An 11,185-nucleotide genomic window follows, 5' to 3' on the forward strand; every position below is an offset into this window, starting at 1 on the left:
GAGCGGCAGGTAAGAACTTATAGATACTGTGTAAGATGGGAAGGAAGCTCTGCGCTAAACAAAAGGTCAATTTTGGGCACCATCTAAGGAGGAATAGGACATACCCAACCTTCCTTACCCTGAACACTCTAGCCACTAATCCTCTTCAGCCCTTTTGGTAAGCATTTTTTCTCTGGGGAAAAAAATAAACTAAAGAGTGAAAGGATTCAGACACATAATGGCCCAAATGATCACGAGGGTTATGTGAAAATCATACTTCACAATGCCACCTCTAGTCCCCTTCCTCTCACCCTAATTCAGGAACAAAGAAGGATTAAAGGATTATTTTCTGTAGGAACTGAATAGCCTAGAGGAAAGACCTACAGATATTACCATCTGGGAATCTCCCAACAATACTGGCTGGCTACTGGCACATTTGTGTTCCACCTAGGTACACAAAGTTTGCAAATGTTTGTGCAAGGATGTGTCCTCTACTCTTATGTAAGAATATAGGCCTCAAAGAACTAGAAAACTGAAGAAAAGCTCCAAGACAAAAAATGCTTTCAAAAAAGAAGAGGAAAAAATGTATACACGGAAGAAAAAGGACACCAAGGGAACCAGATAAAAATATTTTTTAAAAGCATTATTAATCCCCAAACATAAAGGATATCACATCCAGAAAAGAAGAAAAGGAGGCAATTAAAAAAAAAGAAGAAGAAGAAGAAAGAAAAAGACTGAACTTGGGGCTGGGGTTGTGGCTCAGTGGTAGAGCACTTGCCTAGCATGTGTGTGGCACTGGGTTCAATTCTCAACACCACATATAAATAAATTTTTTTAAAAAATGAAGATCATTGACAACTAAAAATATATATTAAAAAAAGACAGAACTTGTAGAAAATAAAAACATGATAGCTAAAATTTTTAATTCAAAAGATTGAAAGGAAAAGTCACAAAAACTACCCAGAAAGGAAAACAAAGTAGGCAAAAAGTCAATAGAAAAGAATTGATAAAATTCAAAGGAATTAAACAAACAGACTTAACACCTAAACAACAGCAGTTCCAGACAGAAGACAGAGAAAATTATCAAAGACAAAATATTTTTTAATGTCCCCAAAATGGAAAACATGTCTCTAGAATTAAAGAGTCTACTAGGTACATAGCACTATGAAGGAAAAGAAAAACAAATGTACAAAAATAGCCACAGTAGTTTTTTCCACCCCTTTTTATGTGCCCCTTTGCAGGGTGACTTTGCTCCTCTTCCCATCAACAAATGGCCTTTATTTTTCCATCCCTTTAATTTTGACTGGCTTCAAGACTCATTCTGACTAATAGAATGTAACACAAGTGATGCCACTGGATTCTGAGCTGAGATGTCAAGTGTCCTTGGAGCTTCACTCTTACTTTTCGAAATACTTGCCACAGCTAAAGAAACTAAGGCCAGCCTTTCTGAGGATGAAGGCCCACAGGGATAAAGAGGGATAAAGAGACTCAGCCGATGGTCAGCATCATCTACCAGACATATGAGGAAAGACATCATAAGACTGCCCAGCTCAGACTAGAGGACAAATGACCAGTCACTGTGAAGACCTGCTCAGTGTCAATAACTATGGAGAATCTGAGATTCTGCCCTACTTGAAAGCTAACAAGTTAGCTTCTCACAGTTCCATGGACACTGTCAGAGGACATGGGACTCCTGAGTCAGAAACAATTCTTATCACTCATACCACAGCAAGAAGCTCTTTGTATCAGTTCTCTCTTGCCCCTCAAGTCTCACAGGGTAATACAGAGTAGGGTAATCCAGGCTTGTATTACAACCAAGGAACCCTGAACTTAGGGAATGTCATCTTTCATAATGGCAAAAAAGCCTGCTCAATGTGTTTGTTTATATTGTCAGTAAATGTGTTTATTTATATTGTCAGTAAACAAACTTGCTTTTTACTCTACAGGGAGAGGCTGTATCTTTGAGAATGTGTGCTGTCTAAGCAATCTTAAAAAGATGGTTAAGAACAAAAGCTGGTGGTACCTGTGCTTGAAGATGTGCAGAAACATAACAGAACAAGTAAAGTATCTCCTAACCCCAAATCACTGAAATGGTTACTGTTTTAAGCCACAATAAACAAGTGACTATGATGATTATCATGAAATATAAAATATGAAGAGAAAATCCAAAGAACATTCTTAGGGGGAAAAAAGGTACATAAATCAGAATGATTTGGGACCTCAGAGCATACTAGAGGATAGTGGGCTACACTTTCAAAATCAGAGGGTGATTTTCTGCCTAGAATCCCATATTAAGTAAAAACTCCTAAGCACCAAAATCAAGTATAAGAATAGAATACAATTTTCTTCAGACATGCAACAGCTCAAAAGGTGTTCCTTCTATGCATTCTAGAGCATGTACTTCAATAACATGAATAAACTAAGATAAACAAAAATATGGCATCCAAAGAAAAATACAGAAAATCCAACTCTCAAGAGAAATTCAAAGCTGACAACTGTATACCAGATCTGAGGAACTATCAGCTCGACCTGGACCAGGAAGATGGGTGATTGCTACAGTGAGATCTCCATGAAAAGAAAAACAGAGCTGCCAGATTTGGAACTGTTCTTGAAGATTTAGAAAAACAACTAATAGGCTGTTTTTGTTTATTAGAACATTTGTAAAATATCAGTGATAGACACATAGAAAATAAAGTAAAATTTGAAAACATCACTATTAGTTTCAGGGGAAACAGTTATTTTTAAAAGAAAAGGTAATTATAACATATAATGTAGCTCAGTAGTCAACAATAATGACTGTAAACACTGACTAGTCATGAGGGAGATGAAAAGAGTGGAAGAGATCTTCAAAGGTGATCACAGAGAATAAAGAAATAATACTGAAGAGATTAGATTAAGGACTAATAGTGTAAGTACATTAAGATACATGAAGTGGCAAAGAATGAGTCCGTTTACATTTGTTCAGGCTATACTATGTATCTTCCAAGTGGAAGCAATCTTTAGAAAAAGCACACTCTGGTTTATCAATTATTCTGTTAAAATTTTGGCTAATGTGTGTCAGTCCCCCAAAATTTTAATCAACTCTTCATAATCCTAAAGAGTTTAGTTTCCATATCTACAAGGTGAGAACCCGATTCTATAGTTAGGGGTAATATTAACACACTGTCAATTGTGAATCCCCTACCCAAGAAGCTAGCCTTTCTTTCTTAGACCTCTTATTAAATGTCACATCACGTTATTCAACGTGACATTAACATTGTTTACAAACTTTATATAACATAAAAGGTACCCCAACAAACTTGAAAATGTGCTTCATTACTCTAAAAATCATATTTTTTTAGTATAACAGAATACATTTTAAAATATATTTGTAATCAGTGTATTCATAAGTTCTTCAGAGAACTTATTGCAGTGCCACTGTAGAAGATAACAACCTAAAGTTTCTTCATAGTAGAATGTGACAACATTTTCAAAGTGCAAGTTTATTAGGCTTGGCTTTCTAAGGTAACCCTCAAATACTGAGGTCTGAACTGGTAAAAATATGATGCTAGTATTTAGGATTCTGTATTTTCTCTATTATATCTTACACAGAACTGGTTTGTAAGAACACTGGCTCTGGGTCACAAAGATAGTTTAAAATTTTAGTTATGTTACCTTTTGTCAAAAGCTCTCTCCCAGTTCCAGCCACACAACCCTCTCCAAGTCAAGAGCATTCATGTTGTTCCTTCTGCCAGAAAAAGTCTTTCTTCCCACCTTCAACTGGCTGACTTCTTTTTCCCAGTCTCCACATCTCAGAGGCTCAAAAGTTATTTCTTTAGGACACTCCTTGACCCTCCCCACAATACTCAGCCCACCAACTTAATGTCAGGACCTGTCCCATCTCCTTCATAGGATTTATCCCAATTTTCACACATATATTAACTTGTATGTTTATTTAATATTTGTACTCAGTAAGATTAATGATGAGGAGGGAAGTGAATACTTCTTAAGACCATAAAATATACTGGGCACTGGGCTGAACGTTTTACACATTACTGTTTTTTATCCTTATAACACCCCAATGAACTAAGTTCTGCACTATCATTTACCCCATTTACAGACAAGAACCTGAGATACAGTGAACTACAAAACAACAGAGAAGATCCAACCCTAGGAAACTGTACTTAAGAGTTAGCACTTATACCATTTTGACTCCCACAAAATATGAAGCTGAACTATCAACTCCAAAAGGACAGGTTCCGTATGTGATCTGTGCATTAGAGTACAGCAGGGCAGAGCCCTGTGTACTGTGGAGCACTGTTAATGGTATTTAACATCCTGTTTTCCTGAGCCAACAGCCCATGCAAACATCTGGCCAATGAAAGTCAATACAGGAGCTGTTTGGTAATTTATAGTACTAAAATTAATAAAGTATCTTCTAATATTAGGAGTCATCTTATTTATATTGCAGTCTAATTTACATAAGCTTATTAAATATGCAATATTGGGGATAATAAAATGTCTGTGAATATCCCAAAGTTGAGACTTGTTCATTTTTTTCTACCATTTCTTTTTCCTCTAATTATTCCAAGTTAATGATATTAACAATTTTCAGGTTATGAAAGGGCTAAAATTGTACTCAAAAAAGTCTAGAACTATAATCCAGAAAAATATACTAGAAATCCACCAAGCAAACATATGGGGTCAAGTTAGTTATTACTGAAAATAACCATAACTCTAAACACATGTCTAAGGTTCATTCATTCAATAAATGTTTATCAAGCACATCCTATGTACTAGGGACTGTTCCCAGAGCTGGGTGAACAACTGCTCAAGTCCCTGGTCTCATCAAACTTCATTCAAATAGAACAACCAATGGAATTATGTAAGGTGAAAGTAAGTATCATCAGAAAATAAAGGCAGTTTTAGGGGATAAAGAGTGACATACTAGCAAGGGTTATTATTAGGCCATTTTAGAAAGGATGGGGAAGTCTGGACACATACATGACATGACTTTTAAATACAGATTTAAATGAAAACACAAGAACTTCACTAAACTCTGATTCTCAACTTTCTCAAGTCTGTACTAAAACGATTGAAACATCATTTTCCTCTACCCAGTAATAGAGGAACTACCTGAATAGATTCTAGAAGGTTGGGGAGGAGCCATGATGGATCAACTGTGGGGAATAAAATGTTAAGGATAAATCCTCAGAAAGCTTTCTGCTTGCAATGAACAATGAATTTTTTATCTTAAAAACTAAAGGATCTTAAAAGGGTAATTATCTGCCCTATCACTTAGCCTGCTACATTCAGAAGGAAAGGTACCATCTTATCCCTTCTCTACAGCAAGTGAAAGGAACTGCGCAATTTCACAACTAGTTATTATTAGTGAGGGAAGTACTCAATTTTCAAGATATCAGCTGAACATTGAAAGGAATATGGGACAAAAATTGGCACATAATTTTAGCTAGAAAAAAAAAGGAGCTAAAATGAGAGAATAGTGCCAAGCTAATTTATTCATTTTATACATAAATGTTGAAATTTAACCACATTATTTCTTTATAATAAAGTTTAAAGAATTCTTTCTCATACTTACCTTCCTGAAACCACCAGAGTTCCATCATCAAGTAAATAATCCTTTACATTCTGAGGAAGTGGAAGGATGACACTGGGGGAAGAAAAAAAAAAGTACGCCAAAAAAGGCATCATTTTAATGACCCAGGTCATTTTTTTTCCTTTTTTTTTTTTTTCTTTTTTTCGAGGGGGGGTAGGCAAGCACTCTACTACTGAGTTATCTGTTCCCTTTATGTTAATATATAGTAGAATATGTTAATGGTGTATATTTGATAGCAGCAAACCAGGACTAGTATAATATGAACAAACATGACATTTCATATAATTACCACAACAATGTTTATGGCAGAAAAACAAAAACAAATCCAAATAAACAAATGGAGGTCACAATATGAAAGTAACAAGCTCAAAAGAATTCTCAGTGAGCACAAGGATTCTGTCTTTAAGAAATCTAAGACCAGCAGGTATTTGCACCAACACAGAAAATACAGGGAAGAAAAACAACAACAGAACATTAACAGCATTAACTAAACACCTCTAAGACACAAAGCAGCAGCAGACTCAAGATCTGGAATCCATTGTTTGATGGGCAATGAACATATTAAGGGCTAAGACTTCATGATCTACATGGATTTGTTTTGGCATTCTATTCAACTGATCACGAGAGATATAAAGTTGCTTACTGAGTACATGTTAGCTTAATTTGTTTCAGTTAATCATAATTAAAGATGGCAAAGTCACATTTGAAGTCATTTAACAACTTATGAGATAATTTGTTTTTATACTGAAGTAAAAAATCATCAAAAATTTCTTCCAGATTCCTAAAAAGTAATGCTATTACTGCATTTTGATTTTGAGATGTATATTTTCTAAGAATTGAAAAAGATTACAGCCTGCTTTTAAAGAGTCAGCAGAACATCAGTGACTTATGCATCATTTATTTACTGAACAAGTTTTTTGATACATTACAAATGGTTTATGTACAAAGAAAAGATATTTAAGTGCTAATTTGATTTTAAAAATCAATATTTTATTCAGCAAAGTTACAATTTCAAATTCAAAAGCCTAGTTCTTCCTCAGACTTCTTAAGTTCAACTAACAAATTTTATTATTCTGTTTGTAAATCTACTAAATTTTAACCAATTCCAATGAGGCCTTTGTGACTTTAAAGTCTCTTTAAGAATTCAAATTCCAGCAGGAGGATTGCAAGTTCAAAGTCATCCTCAGCAATTTAGCAAGGCCCTAATAAATTTAGCAAGACCCTATCTCAAAATAAAAATAAAAGGGTTGGGGATGTGGCTCAGTGGTTAAGTGCCCCTGGGTTTAATCCATAGTGTATCTACTACTACTACATCATCATTATCATCATCATCAATAAAATAATTTAAACTACATTTAATTTAAAAATCTATTTAAATGTCTATTTGAACGTTTGTTGTCTGATTACAAATAAACCTTGCCAAATATTTAATCTTATAAAGCTGAGCAACAAAAAACTATAAAAATATGGTGAATCTAAGGTTCTCACATTCTAATACCATTCAAAACTTGAAATTTTTCCTTAAATATGTTAACTTATCAATTCTAAAGCAACTACATAATTTCAATTGTAACCACAAGGCTAATCTCTTATGAACATACTAGTTATCCTCAAAATGGCAAAGCCCTAAAGATACTAAAGAAATTTAACAGGAAAAAAAAATAAAACCATTAAATGTAAATTATTTCGTCACCTCCATACTTAATTCTTATTCTTCCTGGGGCTAAAGATATTCACTAAAGAAATAATATCATCCCAAGAGAATAAGAGATGACCTTTCTAGAGAATTTGAAGTTTACCCTCCCAGGGCTCTAAAGACTAAAAAAAAGTTGGCAGGATTTGAATTCTTAGACATCCAGGGTGATTTTTCTCATTGTGAGAAAACTTGATTCCAGAGTCCACATCCTTGTTTAACAAGTTATACTAATTTTCAGGTTTGAAGTACATCAGTACTATTACTCTAGGTTTCATCTTTCCTTGATTGGATTCAAAACATTTGTATTCTATTTGATTCAATTCTGAATTCTTTGCATACTCTTCCTATTCATCAGGTCCATAACTCTTATTCATATGAACTAATATGGAGTTAGAGTCTGCATAGTTGTTATGAATTACCTAGTCCCACAGTCACACTTTGAAGTTCATCCTAAATGACATTATCTTGCACCTTTGTTATGTAAATCAACAGATTCCTTTAAGAACTCAAAGCTTCTGACCTGACAAAGACAGAAAAGGGCGGGGGATCACAGTTAAATATAAGTGCTGAACTGAATGCAGATGCTGCACATGCTACCAAATACAGAAGGAAAAGGAAATGTGCCTGAAAGCCTCGGCCATAAACAAGTCATTGCCAAGGAAGCTTTACTCAGAGCCCATGTGGCCATCAAAGGAAGCTGCTATGCAGGTAAGTATCCAGTGAGGCCTGATGGAAATCAAATAATTAAATGACAGGCAAGTTACTTCTAATGGAATTTAAGAGGTAGAAGAGGCCCTTTATAAGATTAATATAATCTTTATATTTTAGGGGGAAAAAATGGACTTAGAAAGGAAAAGTAGCTGGAAGACCAAAGTTCACCTAGCTAATTATTGTCAAGTCTGAGTCAAAGTCCTAGAACTTTCCAAAAAAACGAACCTGCATAATCATTTCTGTATCATAAATTAATAAACAAAAAATAAAATGCTGAGTCAATAATCAGAGTAAGGTCTTTCAGCATTAAAGCTGGCAATGGCCACCACACACTTCCACTGGATTGGCTTGGATTGTATAGGGGTACCCTGCCATCCGTGTGGTTCCAGGGATACCACTAGAACTAAATAGACTGAAGAAATGGGTTTAAAAACAGAGTAAATGGTTATAGGCAACATGCCTTAGTTGTTGGTTTATTTCTCTTTCATTCTTGGCATCATATAAATGGTACACATTTTAAGTGAACTAAAATTATTTTGCTTCAACCGGGCGTTTATTAAATAAAAAATGCAATAAGCAACACTTTTGTATGTTTACTATATGCCACAAAGAGTGACAAGTATTTTAAATATTTTCTCATTTAATGCCCATGAAAATCCTATTATTTTCTCAATTTTCCAAAGGAAGATTAGGGAGATAAATAATTGGGTAAAGATGCTGATGGAACCAAAATTCAAAGCAGACAGATGGCTCTAACTTCAGAGTCCATTTCTTAATCATATGCTTTTATAGCTTAAGACAAAGAGAAAGCATGCTAGAGGCTATACAAGATAGGTGTAGAGAAAAAAAAAATGTTAGTTTGTCAGGGGCTGTGAGGTATAGCTCAGTGGTAGAGTGCTTGCTTAGACATGCAAGGCCCTGGGCTCTATCTCCAACACTGCAAAAAAAAAAAAAGAGAGAGAGAGAGAGAGAAAAGAACATTCAGTGCAAAATGTCTGACAAGTTCATGAATGTACCTTCTGTTGTGCCAACACAAAAGAAATAGCCTAACATCATCTAAGACCCAAAGTCCAACTTTGAATTATGCAAGTTAATGAAGGACTGGAATATCAGGAAGATAATAGGATGTAATATCTGCTACTGCTGCTGCTGGGGGGTTTCTCTTTGTTTTGTGTGATTTCAGCTGTCATGAAATGCAAGGATTATCTTCCTTTTGCTACTCTCAATTCCATTACACCATGAATAACCGGGAGCAGATTTTTTTTAATATTTATTTTTTTTTAGTTGTAGTTGGACACAATACCTTTGTTTTATTTATTTATTTTTATGTGGTGCTGAGGATCGAACCCAGGGCATCACCCACGCTAGCTAGGTAAGCGCTCTTCCACTGAGCCACAACCCAAGCCCCTAGAAGCAGAATTTTATGTCTAAATAACAAAATGGAAAAGAGCAGCTGGGGCTGTAGCTCTGTGATAGAGTGTTTGCCTAGTGTGCATGAAGCCCTGCATCCAATCCAGAGCACCATTTTGAAAACATGAGTCATCCACAGCCTCTGCGTTGGTGGCATAAATTTGTGCATGTACTCAAGCAATAAAATCATTGTTTAAAAAAAATGAAAAAGAACTGTTTATGAATAATCTCTGTTTCCTTCCAACATCTCAGGAGTCCAAAACAGGTCAGAATGAAAACAAAGAGATGGTTAATGTCATTTATTTAGTGACAATCTAGGCCTAAAGGAGAAGTGAGCAGTGAGACACACTCCTATAATATCAGCAACTCAGGAGGCTGAGACAGGAGGACTGCAAGTTCAAGGCCAGCCTCAGCAACTTCACCAGGCGCTAAGCAACTAAGAGAGACCCTGTTTCAAGATAAAAAAAAAATAAGGGCTAGGAATGTAGTTCGGTAGGAAAGTCCCTCTGGATTCAATCTCCAGTACCAACATAGAATGAGAGAGAGGAGAGAGAGGGAGGAGAGAGATAGGGGGAGGAGAGAGGGGGAGGAGAGGGGGGGGAGGAGAGAGAGGGGGGGAGGAGAGGGGGGGAGGAGAGAGGGGGGGAGGAGAGAGGGGGGAGGAGAGAGAGGGGAAGGAGAGGGGGGGAGGAGAGAGAGGGGAGGAGAGAGAGGGGGGAGGAGAGAGGGGGGAGGAGAGAGAGGGGGGAGGAGAGAGAGGGGGGAGGAGAGAGAGGGGGGAGGGGGAGGAGGAGGAGGAGAAGGAGAAGAAGTGAGCAAAATACAGAAAATCCCATTCACAGGAACCCAGGCCTTGGATCTACCCCTGTTAGCGAGTGAGAGCCTACCCTGTATCATGCTTCAGACTTATGATTGTTTTTGAACGGCTGGGGACAGGCTTCTGGCTGCCTTGCCATACATTACCATGAATGATGGGACAAAGGATGAAACAGCTAATCTTCTGCCTGTCCTGCAAACTGGGGTCAAGAGAATTATGAAACAAATACGGCTCCACTTCTTTTCCGGATAGACTGCTTCTTCTCACAGCATACACAACTCTTTCCATATACACTATCATACTGGAGCATCACAACAGACTTGGAGGTAGGGTCTGTATAAATTGCTCTCACTCTACAGTGGCGGAAAGCCATGGGAGCCGGGCGGGCAGGTCAGTAGCAAAGCCCAGACTGTCCAGTTCTCTTGATCGCCTGACGCCTCTGGCAATTCTTCAAGTAGTACTAGTAAACTCCGAGGCCTACCCTAGGTGAATCGAGCACTCGGCCCGCCTCCGACCCTCACCGAACCAGGACCCACCCTCCTACCTCCCCCAGCACACTCCTAGACTTGCAAGGGGACGCCGGCAAATGCTGACCTTCATCAATCTCCCTACTCCGAATACCACTAAGAAATCGACCTCGTCGTTCCTATCCGGTCGTTACAAGGCCTGCACTCCTTTGGACGGAGATGGGATTTGCCCGAAGGCCACAGTTCGCTTTTGTCAGTAGCCCGGGCTAACGTCTCCCATCTTACCTCTTGATGGTAAGGCTTCGGAAAAGCGGGTACCACGCGGAGAACTGACAGTGCAGCACCTGCTCCTTCTTCATCCTCCAGCTACCTCCGTCCCTACTTTTCCCTCACCTGCCAGCACTCTCCCGGAACCCTAGGTTGCACTTCCGGAAGTGCCAGCCGAGATATTTCGGTTCGAAGACTCTTCCGGTCGGTAAGGCTGGCAGGCAATAGGAGAAAAGGAGGCG

General features: G+C 37.6%; 1 protein-coding gene across 1 annotated transcript in view; it reads right to left on the reverse strand.

Annotated features, from left to right (window-relative positions):
* The window catches only part of Cdc123 (cell division cycle 123), a 53,166-nt gene extending 41,993 nt beyond the window's left edge, over positions 1-11,173 (reverse strand). The window contains exons 1-2 of the mRNA XM_046442315.2: positions 10,962-11,173; positions 5,558-5,629 (exon numbers count right to left, since the gene is read on the reverse strand). Coding sequence (XP_046298271.1) covers positions 5,558-5,629; positions 10,962-11,035 — 146 coding nt within the window. The 5' untranslated portion in view covers positions 11,036-11,173. The remainder of the gene's footprint in view (positions 1-5,557; positions 5,630-10,961) is intronic.
* Between the last annotated feature and the right edge of the window lie 12 nt (positions 11,174-11,185).

The sequence above is a fragment of the Marmota monax genome, unplaced genomic scaffold (assembly GCF_021218885.2).
Source record: "Marmota monax isolate L192 unplaced genomic scaffold, Marmota_monax_Labrador192_F-V1.1 WCK01_AAM20220418_F8-fsc00072, whole genome shotgun sequence".
Taxonomy (NCBI): Eukaryota; Metazoa; Chordata; class Mammalia; order Rodentia; family Sciuridae; genus Marmota; species Marmota monax.